Source organism: Haemaphysalis longicornis, unplaced genomic scaffold (assembly GCF_048455015.1).
Source record: "Haemaphysalis longicornis isolate Haplotype H1 unplaced genomic scaffold, Haemaphysalis longicornis Haplotype H1 scaffold_1, whole genome shotgun sequence".
Lineage (NCBI taxonomy): Eukaryota > Metazoa > Arthropoda > Arachnida > Ixodida > Ixodidae > Haemaphysalis > Haemaphysalis longicornis.
Genome location: NW_027526203.1, coordinates 265,360,250 through 265,370,978, shown reverse-complemented (window position 1 = coordinate 265,370,978; position 10,729 = coordinate 265,360,250). Strand labels below are relative to the sequence as shown.

Here is a 10,729-nt window from a genome sequence, read left to right as displayed (position 1 = left end):
GTAAATACTCATCCCCCTATAAAAACCGCAATTCCAATTCCCCTTCGGTCCATACTGAACTGTTGTCGTAACCTAAGGCTGAGGCTATTTCCTGTGAAAAGGTAGTTAGTCGTGCCCAGTGGTAATGCACATGTCACAAAACATGGGCTTAGCGTCGTGCCAAAGCTTGAACAACCACCTGATCCATGTGCGCGAAATATGTAGTGGTTTCGTTTCCTTACTCAGATTCGAGGTTTCTCCCCCCCCCCCCCCCCCCCCCCCCCCCCCCCCCCCCCCCCCCCCCCCCCCCCCTCTCTCTATATATCTATTTTCTTTCCTGCGGCACGACTTTAGAACATCACGGCATTCAACACTGTTTTCGTGCGATCGCCTTAAGGCTAAGCTTCACAGCAACTAAACACATGTTTCCGTCAATACTACAGTCCCCACAGGCTTCCCGGCCTGGGTTACTTTTTAAAGGCAGTTGTAATGTGCAGTCTTTGCTTGTTGTGCGTCATGGTAAAATCTTGAGCTATTAAATGGAACAGCGTGTCCACACTCTAAGAAGTCCCGTAAGGCGTCTTCAGCACAATGCTACAGTATGACCAATCGAAGCGACCCAGTGAGCAAATTCAACGAATGACGAGGCCGAGCATTCAATTTGAGTGAAAAAGGGCATCTGCGCTGGGATATTGCGCAATGTAAAACACATTGCCCACTTTGTGTGGTTTTCTCTGCGCACATGCATTTTTTTAGTCAATTCATGTTGGACTTCGTCATTCGCCGAATTCGCTCACTAGGCCGCTTAGAATGGTCACCCTGGAGCATTACAATGGTCACCCTGGAGCATCACCCTGGAGCAAGACACCCGACGGGTACATCTTGAAGTGCATAGTCACGTACTTCGCTTTTCCTTTCTATACGTCGTGCAATGAGCAACCCAAAATGAGATTGACTGGAACTGGAACCCTGCGCACTGCTGCATGCAGTAACTATAAAGCTCACGATGTTATCTAAAAAAGAGGTCAGGCGCCGTTGTTTGTCGTCGCTCGCCTTCGCCGCCTATTGGCGACGCTCGGCGGCTGCACGAAGCCGTTTCTTCTCGATGAGCTCCTCTTTCATGGGTGGTGGTCGCTTACGACTTCTCATCCCATCTGACATGACGAGTGGCGAAAAATCGATTATATGAACCGCTTACGACGCAATCATTGACGTCAGCGCGACATCAGCGCGCCACTGCTGAACCAGTCCTAAGTTATCATTGCTTCACAGTCTGGGCGCAGATGTGAAGAAGTGTTCACTGCAGCCACGTGAAAACGACGGCGCGGTTTTAGCTTTTTTGCGCAGCAGCCATACATGTCCAAACACACGCGCTACGTTAACGCGCGCGCGGATTCTTTTGTTACGAGGTCAGTATGCCATAAAGCGTATTGCGATGGAGGTAGCTATTGAGTACTGCGCCGTAAAACGAAAACCCCGTATGCCTAGATTTACGCCCACGGTCATTAAGCGTAACAGAGTGGATCCCTTGAGAAGGCAAGCATTGCAGGGGGCGGCAGAAAGTTAGATGGGCAGATGAAATCAAGACGTTTGCGGGGATAAATTGGTCGCAGTTAGCACAGGACCGAGGTAATTGGAGAATAATAGGAGAGGCCTTTTCCCTGCAGTGGGCGTAGATAGGTTGGTGATGATGTTGATGATGAAAGATTTACAGGCGGTCTAACTTAATCCGAAGCTCTCCCGCTCTCCCCAACACCACGCCTCATAGATACGGTGTAGCTTCGGCGCGTTCAACACTATTTCGAACACTGATCCATTTCTTCCCGCGCGTATTGTGCAAAATTCCTCTAATCACGCCTCATTTCTTACGCCGCCTACATTTCCGCACTGTACGCAACACACCTGCCATAAGCGACAGCGCACGGCGCGGTAACTGGGCCGGTCCGCAAAGCGTATTGACTCGCTCGAGGCTTAGCTGGAATCCGCCGGGAATCTATTTCGGGGCCCTGTCAGGAAGCTTTTAACGAACACGTCCCCCAATACGGCTTAGTCCAATCAATGGCCGTGAGCCGTCCGATCTCCTCGGTCGCAAAAGGCGGCCGCCCCAGCGCCCGCTTTTGGCAGAGCCATGCGCGCCGCTGGGATTCAGCACCGGCGTGCCTCTCACTGTTTTCCCTCTGTCTTGTCTTCGTCTTGACGCTCTTCTTGGTTTTGTTTTGCCCCGCGATTCCTGCGCAGTTGACACCCGTGGGCCTGACCGTGTTCCGAGGCGTCCATGCCATTGACCGAGACAAGCCGAACACGCCCAACTCTGACGTCACCTACGCCATTGTGGTAAGTCGCTAACGCTGCTCGGCTGTTTTCTCTATTTCCCCGCCTTTCGCTTTGTGAGGTCAGTTCCGGCGTGATCTTTCGCAGAGATTGACGAAGGCTGTCCTAGAAGGCTAATGTTTTTTTTTTTTAAATGTCATCCTAAAAGTCCTCATAAAATGACAGATAATGGGTACAACCAATGCGTACAGGAGGTGATGACTTATGGGGTGGAGGCCAAACAACTGGAAAGCAAACTTAGATCGGTTCGACGGACCATGAGACGAAGGACTGTAGTAGTAACACTTAGAAACAAGAAACGAGCTTTCTGGATGAGGGAAAAAACTCGAGTCGAAGACATCATAGTTGAACTAAAGAAAAAGAAATGGGCTTAGGCTGGCCATGTATTGAGGCGAAATGACAACCGGTGGGTGGACCACCCGGGTAGCGGAGTGGCTACCGAGAGACGGGTCTGGAAGAACTCGACGGAAGGACGAAATGAGAAAATTGGGAGGCCACGAATTGTCTGGGGCAGCGCTGGACAAGAGTCTTTGGAAGTCAGTGGTAAAGGCCTTTGTCCTGCAGTGGCTGATGGTGATGATGGGGGGATGGTGATGGTTATAACGCTGTCACTTTCAGCAGCACGTTTAGGGATCAGTACTGGAACCCTTTGGCATCAATCTACAATACAGCTGTACACTTACTGCACACGTTCCACTCTAAAATGGATTCCATTCATTTATTCACATCGCTATCTTATTTGCAAACAGATTGAATTAGAGGGGCGCCACGAACAAGGGTGCTGCTGCGAAGCTTTCCCGCCCACCGCGGTGGCGTTGCACTGCTGACCACAAGTGCGCCGGTTTGGCGCTCGCCGTGGCGGCTATTTGTCTTCGTCTTCTTTTTTCTTCTTTTTTTTGATCATGGCGACGAAAAACGAGAACGCCCGTGTATCGAGATTTCGGTGGACGTTAAAGGCTTCCCAGGTGGTCTGCATGCGGTCCCCCAGTACGGCGCCCCTGATAGCCCAGGTGTGGCTTCGGAGCGTGAAACCCCAATTTAAACCTTCTTCGAAGTTTTCCCCTTCCTTTAGCGCTTGGAAGCACTTGAAACGCTATGGCGTCTCCAGCAAGCAGTAAGCGGTGCACTGCGATTGGCTCCGCACATCCGGTTGTCATGCGCACACTGCTCCGCTCCCATCGAGCTGCCCCTCATAATGGTCGTAAAATACGTGTGCTGCTGCAACTGCAACGAAACCATAAAATACAAGTGACGCCTCATCTTTTACGCATTTCACCATTGAATGATGCCCTTGAAGCCAGGAAAATCGCGGGTATAGACGAATATTAAAGTATAGATGAAGGAAAGGAGAGGAGTTGTTTCAGGGACACTTTAAGTCTACTTCCGTCATGAAAAAAAAAGTGGGGCATAAACGCATGATGCAATGTTCAGACTACCGATGTAAAATCCATATCGTGATCTATGGACGTAAAAAAACAGCGTATCACGCAGTTCGGTTGGCTGAGACGTGAAATGACGTCATTCTTTAAAGTTATTACGACAGTTGCGGCAACAGACTGAACCCGGCCTGACACTTTATTTGTGATGTCCGGACTTCTCCGACATTAGGATAAACAACAGGGGTGCAGCATACAGCCTTAACCCGCGCCAGCGAAGGCACCTTGGACTAACGGTGCCTTGAGACTAACAGAACCGTGCTTCAGAAAATCTGTGCTTCCCGATCCGCCGCAAGTCACAGGGATGTGTTTACGAACAATCGCGCATCAGGAAGGTACGCCGTATCACATTTTGGGCCGTCTTTTTCTCGCATGTTTTTCCAGGGAGGCAATGAGAACAACTCGTTCGCCCTTTCCGATCCCCTCGAAGGCATCATCGTCATCAACAAGCCCCTAGACTACGACAACGGACCCCGAGAGTACCGGCTCGAAATCCAGGCTCGGGTAAGATGGAGTTTTCTGGACGCATACGAATGTCACCGCACTTCTCCGAGCTCCCTCGTGCACATTATACAAAAGAAAATAGGAAAGCCCAGATCTCTCAGATGTTATTATTTCTGGACGGACTCACTGGTTCTTTTAGCGGCTCGACCGCTCGGTACGGTAGGTTATGTTCTTATCTCCGGAGCAAGGTACCAAAACAACATATATAAGGTAGCATACCTGATTCTTCGGGAGCATTACTCAGCTACAGTTTGGCCGCAGAAAAGTGGGAATTCATGCTTAAATTCAGTGCAAGTCTTGGCGGTTGGAATTATCACACGCTTACCTGTGAGGTATCAACGTGCCGTAGTCATAATTCCGACGCAGCTATATATGTATATTGGCGTCATGGGGAAGTGCTGAGCAAGCGGAAGAGAGCAAGTCATCGTGGGTCAGGTGTCCATAACTATATGCCAGAGTATCTTATAATTGACGTATCCATAAGCGGGACTCAGCTACGTCATTTTCATGCAAAAATTGAATGAGTCGCGCGGGAAAGTGCAAGCTCTGGTGGGTTAGGCAATCATATAAAGCGGCGATCCCCGCTCAATAAAAGTGCATACTGTGGTGGATAGGCGATCACAACCGCTTGCGTCGTCGGTATCATACGAAGCGTCGTCTTGTGAAAAACTCAGAGAGGAGAGCAAGTAATGCCCCGGAGGGCACGCAATGTTGGGCCTTCTCGATTTCTCAGACCTGTATAGTCTGCGGGCAGTCCGAGGACTGCCTTCAGAACGGAGGTCCTACTGGAATACATGGGAAAATAGAGCTCCGGTTTACATCCTGGGCAGTCCGCGGGCTATCGGCGACTGATTATCGAGGAGACTCACTGTGTCATGCATCCGTGACCGCATGTGTGAGTCGCCATTCCTGATTTCTCCCATAGCATCACCGAACAACCTAGTTTTATTGAAAAGTGCCGGGCTAAACGCCAAATTTTTATCAATGCATTTAAGTCGCCACTTGCTTTGGTCGAATTTTTATCGAAATACTGAGTTTTCAAAAACGTTCACTTTCAAAAAGTTTATGATAAGGCAAAGATGTTTGTGGTCGAAGCAAGAACAAAAACGTATTCCCGTCTCGAAACAACGAGAGGTACGCCCTAACACTCGTGCGCAAGCTTCCCAGCTAATTGCGTTACGCGCGAGCAGCCCAAATCTTGCGTCACCCACCATGTATCGATGCGCTCACGCAGAAAGACACGCCCCAGCGTTTATGACAGCGTCACGCGCACGAGGTCTAGACAGTTCCTCATTGTTTACTGCACAAACAATGAAGTCCGGTGTTGCGTCCGTGTATTTTACCGTCGCATGTATTTACACGAGTCTGCCCGGTGCCTGTATGACCTCATTACTTGGCGCGCAGCTCGTAACAGCGCGGGACAGTCTATGGACGTGACTTAGCAGACGTGGTGTGACGTTAGCCATCTTGAGGAACATGCATTTTTACTTTCTGTACCGTGTATGACCTTGGCCTCCTGTGGGGTGAAAAGCACAGTCCTGTCGAAACTGAAGGCTTCCTCCTCACTGAGCTCGTCACATGTTCTCTGCTCTGACAATGCTCTGTCTCTCTCTCTATCTCTCTCTCTATCTCTCTCTCTCTATCCATCTATCTATCTCTGAGCAGAAGGAATAAGCGAGAAAAGAAGAAGTCACGTAAACTAAAAAAGGAACAAAAAACGTTAGGCTTGCTGAAAAATTTCCATCATTGAAAGCAGCTCAGAACAATCACACCACCTGCCTTATTTCCCTATATCTCTGTAAGCACGGCGAAAAAACAAATAAATAGAAGTTGGATGATGTCAATCGACAAGCCTTCACGACATTCTGAATAAAATGGCTACGAAATGACGAAATCATACCAACTGACGAAAGGATTGCAGACTCCCCATAAAAAATTTTATAGATCAATCGTTGCGGAGGAGAATTAGCGCGAGCAACATGATTCCTTAGATTCCCGGCCGCGGCGGCCGCTTTTCTGATGGAGGCGAAAAGCGAAAACTCCCGTGTGTTCGAGATATCGGCGCACGTTGAAGATCTCCAGGTGGTCAAAATTAATCCGGGGCCCTCCACTACGGCGTGTCTCATTGCCTGTGTAGCGTCGGCGCGTTAAACCTCATAACCAATCAACAACATGATTCCACAGAATATTCGCCCAATAGAGCATCGCGAAGGATTGGTGCATGAGCGAGCGTGGGGGCAGGACAGTGGAAACAATGATCAGCTGAGTTTATTGGTGGGGAGAGGGTTTGTAGAAATGGCTCATGGAGTTGGATTAGCAACAGAACAGCAGCGTAAAAATGATGACCGCGGCGCCATTCCATCAGACGCACGTTTGTACCATTATCAGTACGATTGCTTAGTGCATTTTAGCAGGCTGCCACGTAACGGTTGCCAGAATCGCTTTAGTCTGGTACTCTAGGTAATACCTGTGCCCCAGGCCTTCCAGAAGATAAACACATGCAGGAATTTCTGAGCGGATTAAATTAATAAGAGCGAAGAACACATTCTTTCGTTTACGCAGACTTTACCTCATTTATCGGGTACCGGTTAGCGTGAAATCGCCCCATTTCCTACAACGCACCACCGAATGATGAAGCATGCGGCTTCATTCTGGCGATACTTCTGCCAAAAAAAAAAAAAAAAACATTTCAAGGGGAAATGAAGGCAAGATACTACTATGCTTTATTCGAAAAATTACGCAGTACATACACACTTCAATTGTGTTTGATGAGAGACATTACTGCCACCACTGAAGAATCAGAACTTGAAGGGGTGGATTTCGAATTACCCGTGCATTGCGCCACAATAGGACGTGACAACCGCTGAGCGGCTTACTTGGTGGAGCATCTAACAACGGAAAATCAGTGTATTGACTGGGTGCCGTCGTGAAGAAACCTGGAGTTTGAAATCGTTGAAACGGCGCTTCACGGGGCAGTAACCCTAGCAGTGCGTAACGGCTTAGCCGCGGGTTTCGTGCTGGGTTCGGATAATGAAACTTAACTACCATTGAATGACTTCAGCTGTGGAATACAGCGGGCACGATTTGTGCGTAATCCTTTAGGCTTCAAGAGCTGTCGCGCTGTTAGGAGAGCCACTCAGAGATGGCACAATGTCCGCGGCGCTCCTCCGACTCGTGTTAAATTCCCCGTTGTTGTCGCACTGCAACCGTTTGTTAATTGCCTCATCGCTGGGAAGTTCTTTACTTTTAATTTAGGCACTATGAGTTTGAGTGAAAAGTTCGGTTAGCTGTTTTATTTTACGTTTTTTTTTGTGTCTGCATAAGTGAATCGGGAAGTTATTATTAGCTTGTGAGCTTCACAATTTGAGCTGGGAAAAGTAGCTCGTGAGTCGACATGCTTTTTTCTGTTTCCTCAGTAGATAACTTAGTTGGCTAAGATCATGTTATTCTAACGAGACAATCTTTCTAAAGTAGCGAAATCCTGCGGTGTCTTGTTTAATGCCCGATGCCTGCCGCCATAGTGGGTCACTGCCGCTGAGGCGCTGCGCTACTAAGCACACGAGGTCGTGGGTTCGATCCGCAGCCTCGGCAGCCGTTTTCAAGCTGCGGGCGAAAACAGGAAGCGCCCGTGCGTCGAGACTTCAGAGAAAGTCAAAATTCGCCAGGTGATATAAATTAATCCGCAGCGCCCCACTGTGGCTGCCCTCATGGCCCAAGTGTATACTGTCGGCTCGCAAAACAGCATATATAATTTTTTGAATGCCGGGTGCTACTACAGCAGTCTAAAAGCTTCATTTGTGACGAAAACGCCTGGATATTTTTAATGCAACGCCCTAAATTTCAGATTTCTCAGCGGAAAGTTCCGCGTCTTTCCCCCACAGGATCTTAAAAATTCTTCGCACAATTCCAAGAATTTTGTTGGAGCTATTTTTAAGGGTTCTTGGAGCACGCTACCTTTACAAGCAAATAAAATCTGTGTGGTTTAAATGGAAGCCTTGTTACGCGATAACCTTAAATTTTTTTGAACCGAATGCTTGTTTTAAATGAACAAAATATAGTACATACAGGGCCCCAATTTCCGAAAAATTACTACGCACTTGGGAAAGAATTATTGTTGACGACTCGTGGTCAACTTAAAGGTGAGCAGATTCGAGGCTATTTTAAATTCGATAAATCACAGCTACTAGATACCCCATTCAACTGCGCGCTTCTCAGGCGAGAAGATCGCGTTAAATACATTGCAGATTTTAACTTTCGGGCTCTTTTCGGCGTTCCTCCTGGACAACAGATACGCACACACAAAAAAGAAAAAAAAATCTGTTTCTGTACTTTTGAGCTGAAAATACGTAAGTGTGTCGTGGCATAAGCGCTGCTCATAATCCGAGTTGCAGGTACGCAAAAACGTTTGTTTATCTCTCAGCTCTGAATACATATTAACGTATACTTGAAGATTACATTATCTCGGGGTGCCCAACACTTCAGTTGCCACGAAAAGTACCCCTCGCCCCCCTTGTATGATTTTTGGGGTGACTAAAACATTATAAAGTTTGCGAATTTTTTCGATGATAATGTGCACCCACTTCACAAAGGAGTTCCCTAAAAAGGAACAAGGATTCCTGTTCAGCTAAAATGAGGCTGGGGATTCTCTGAAAACGAAAAAAACAAAAAAAAACATTTGCATACAACAGAATTGCAACAATAGGCCGGGATATTTGAGAAGGATTTTAGACCATGCCTACGCAGTAGAAACGCTCCCCGAGTACCAGATGCGCAATCTTTCACTGGTCTGCTCGGCCATTCCATAGTGCATTGGTCCCATCGTTACGGTGCTATCAGCCGTGGTGGCTGAGGGAACAAGACATTGCGCTATGAGCACGAGGGCACGGGTTCGGTTCTCAGCCTCAGGGGCTGTTCTTTTTTTCAGTTCTTGACCTGCGTGTACTATCCTCAGGTGATACAAACGAGTCCGCAGCCTCCCAGTGCGGCGCGCCCCATAGCGCAGGTGTACACTTCCCTGATGATTAAAAGACGACAAAAAAGAAATCGTAGTAGACAAAGGATTTTTTCTTCCCTTTGGCATCCCACTTCTAGGAAATCTACTCGAATCCCTAAACTCTATCTCTACGCGTTACATTGCGCGCAAGAAGCGGCTTAATTTCCGGAAATCCTCCCCTTTCCCTCATCTTCCCACGACGATGGGGCCAATTTCGGAGGCTTGTTCCCGTCTAATTCCTCTTATGTCGCTTTTTGTGCCGCTTTCATCGGCGCTGCTCGCAGTATGACCAGGGGATGGGGCGCTAAAGATGTCTTCGAGCCGGGAGCCCGGATGACAATGATGAGGCTCTCGCTAGACTGCCCTGTGCACGCACGCCGACGCACAAACACCCGCAGTAATGAAGCGCTAATTGCATAGTGCGCGGTGGCTTAGCGCTCCCTCGTCCGCTTAGCAAGCGGAAGCCGAACGAAAAACATACAGGGAGCGGGGGATCAGAGCGGAATAAAGAAGGCGAGAAAATTTGCCCTCCTCAATAGCAGCTCAAGCTCGGGCGCGCTGGGCTGCGCCCCGCGAGACCGCGCACGCGAGCAATGAAGATAGATGGCTCACTCCGAGAGTCCTCTTGTCTAAGAAGTTCCTCGCCAAGTGTGTTTCATTGTACTTTAGTCACCAGCGCCCCAATGTCGCATCTGTTTTAGATTTAGGGTGGGCGCTCGTAATCTATCCGAAGCGACTCCAGGCCCAGAAGAGGGGGGCGGGCCCTGACGGAAGGGAATCGCGAGAGGAACGAAAAAGGAGCGCGCAGAAACAGCGCAGCTAAGGCGGCTCCAAAGCGTGAGAGATTCCGCTCTTTTGCGCATAGCCGCGCAGATTGATGCGTCTCTTTCTCGAGGCGTGTTCGCGAAGGGGAAATCAGGCGCGCTTTCCGCTGCTGCGCCGCTCGCGCGAACGCGCCAATCCCTCGTGGGTGAACTTTCTCCCGGACTAGCCCCCCTGCGCGGGGGCGAGGGGAGCAGGTTCGCGGTCTAAGCCCAGTGAATTGTGCTAAGCCGCAGCAATGCGGTAGGGCTTGCTTTGGGTTGTCGGCTGCCTCCTTGTGCGCGCACGACTCCAATCGCTGCGCTCGCTCGCAAGACGATTGAAACGGTGACGAGAAACGACAAAACACGTTGGCGCCACCAATCCGCAGGCGAAAACTTTGTTCGCAAACTTTTACTCTTTCAAATGCCGAGAACGCGTGCTCCCCCCCCCCCCCTCCCTCCCCACCCCATCTTCGCACAGGTGGCACAACATTTTTGCAAAATATGCGCGAGTGCTTGAATGGAAATCCTCAGACGCAAACTTCAGCCCCCTCACGTTCACTGACTGACGGCGTATATTTTGTGATGCCGCAGATCACCTTATATCATGTGGTCTCTCTACCTCACAATATGCATAACCCTAGCATTGCACAAGGCAGGCATTCATGCACACTGCGAGAAGC

At 49.2% G+C, this 10,729-nt stretch overlaps 1 protein-coding gene across 2 annotated transcripts in view; it reads left to right on the top strand.

The window, feature by feature from the left end:
• The window catches only part of LOC144145391 (protocadherin Fat 3-like), a 340,760-nt gene that overhangs the window by 177,799 nt on the left and 152,232 nt on the right, over positions 1 to 10,729 (top strand). For both annotated transcript variants that reach the window (XM_077676989.1, XM_077676981.1), the window contains exons 7-8: positions 2,218 to 2,313; positions 4,131 to 4,250. In XM_077676989.1, coding sequence (XP_077533115.1) covers positions 2,218 to 2,313; positions 4,131 to 4,250 — 216 coding nt within the window. The remainder of the gene's footprint in view (positions 1 to 2,217; positions 2,314 to 4,130; positions 4,251 to 10,729) is intronic.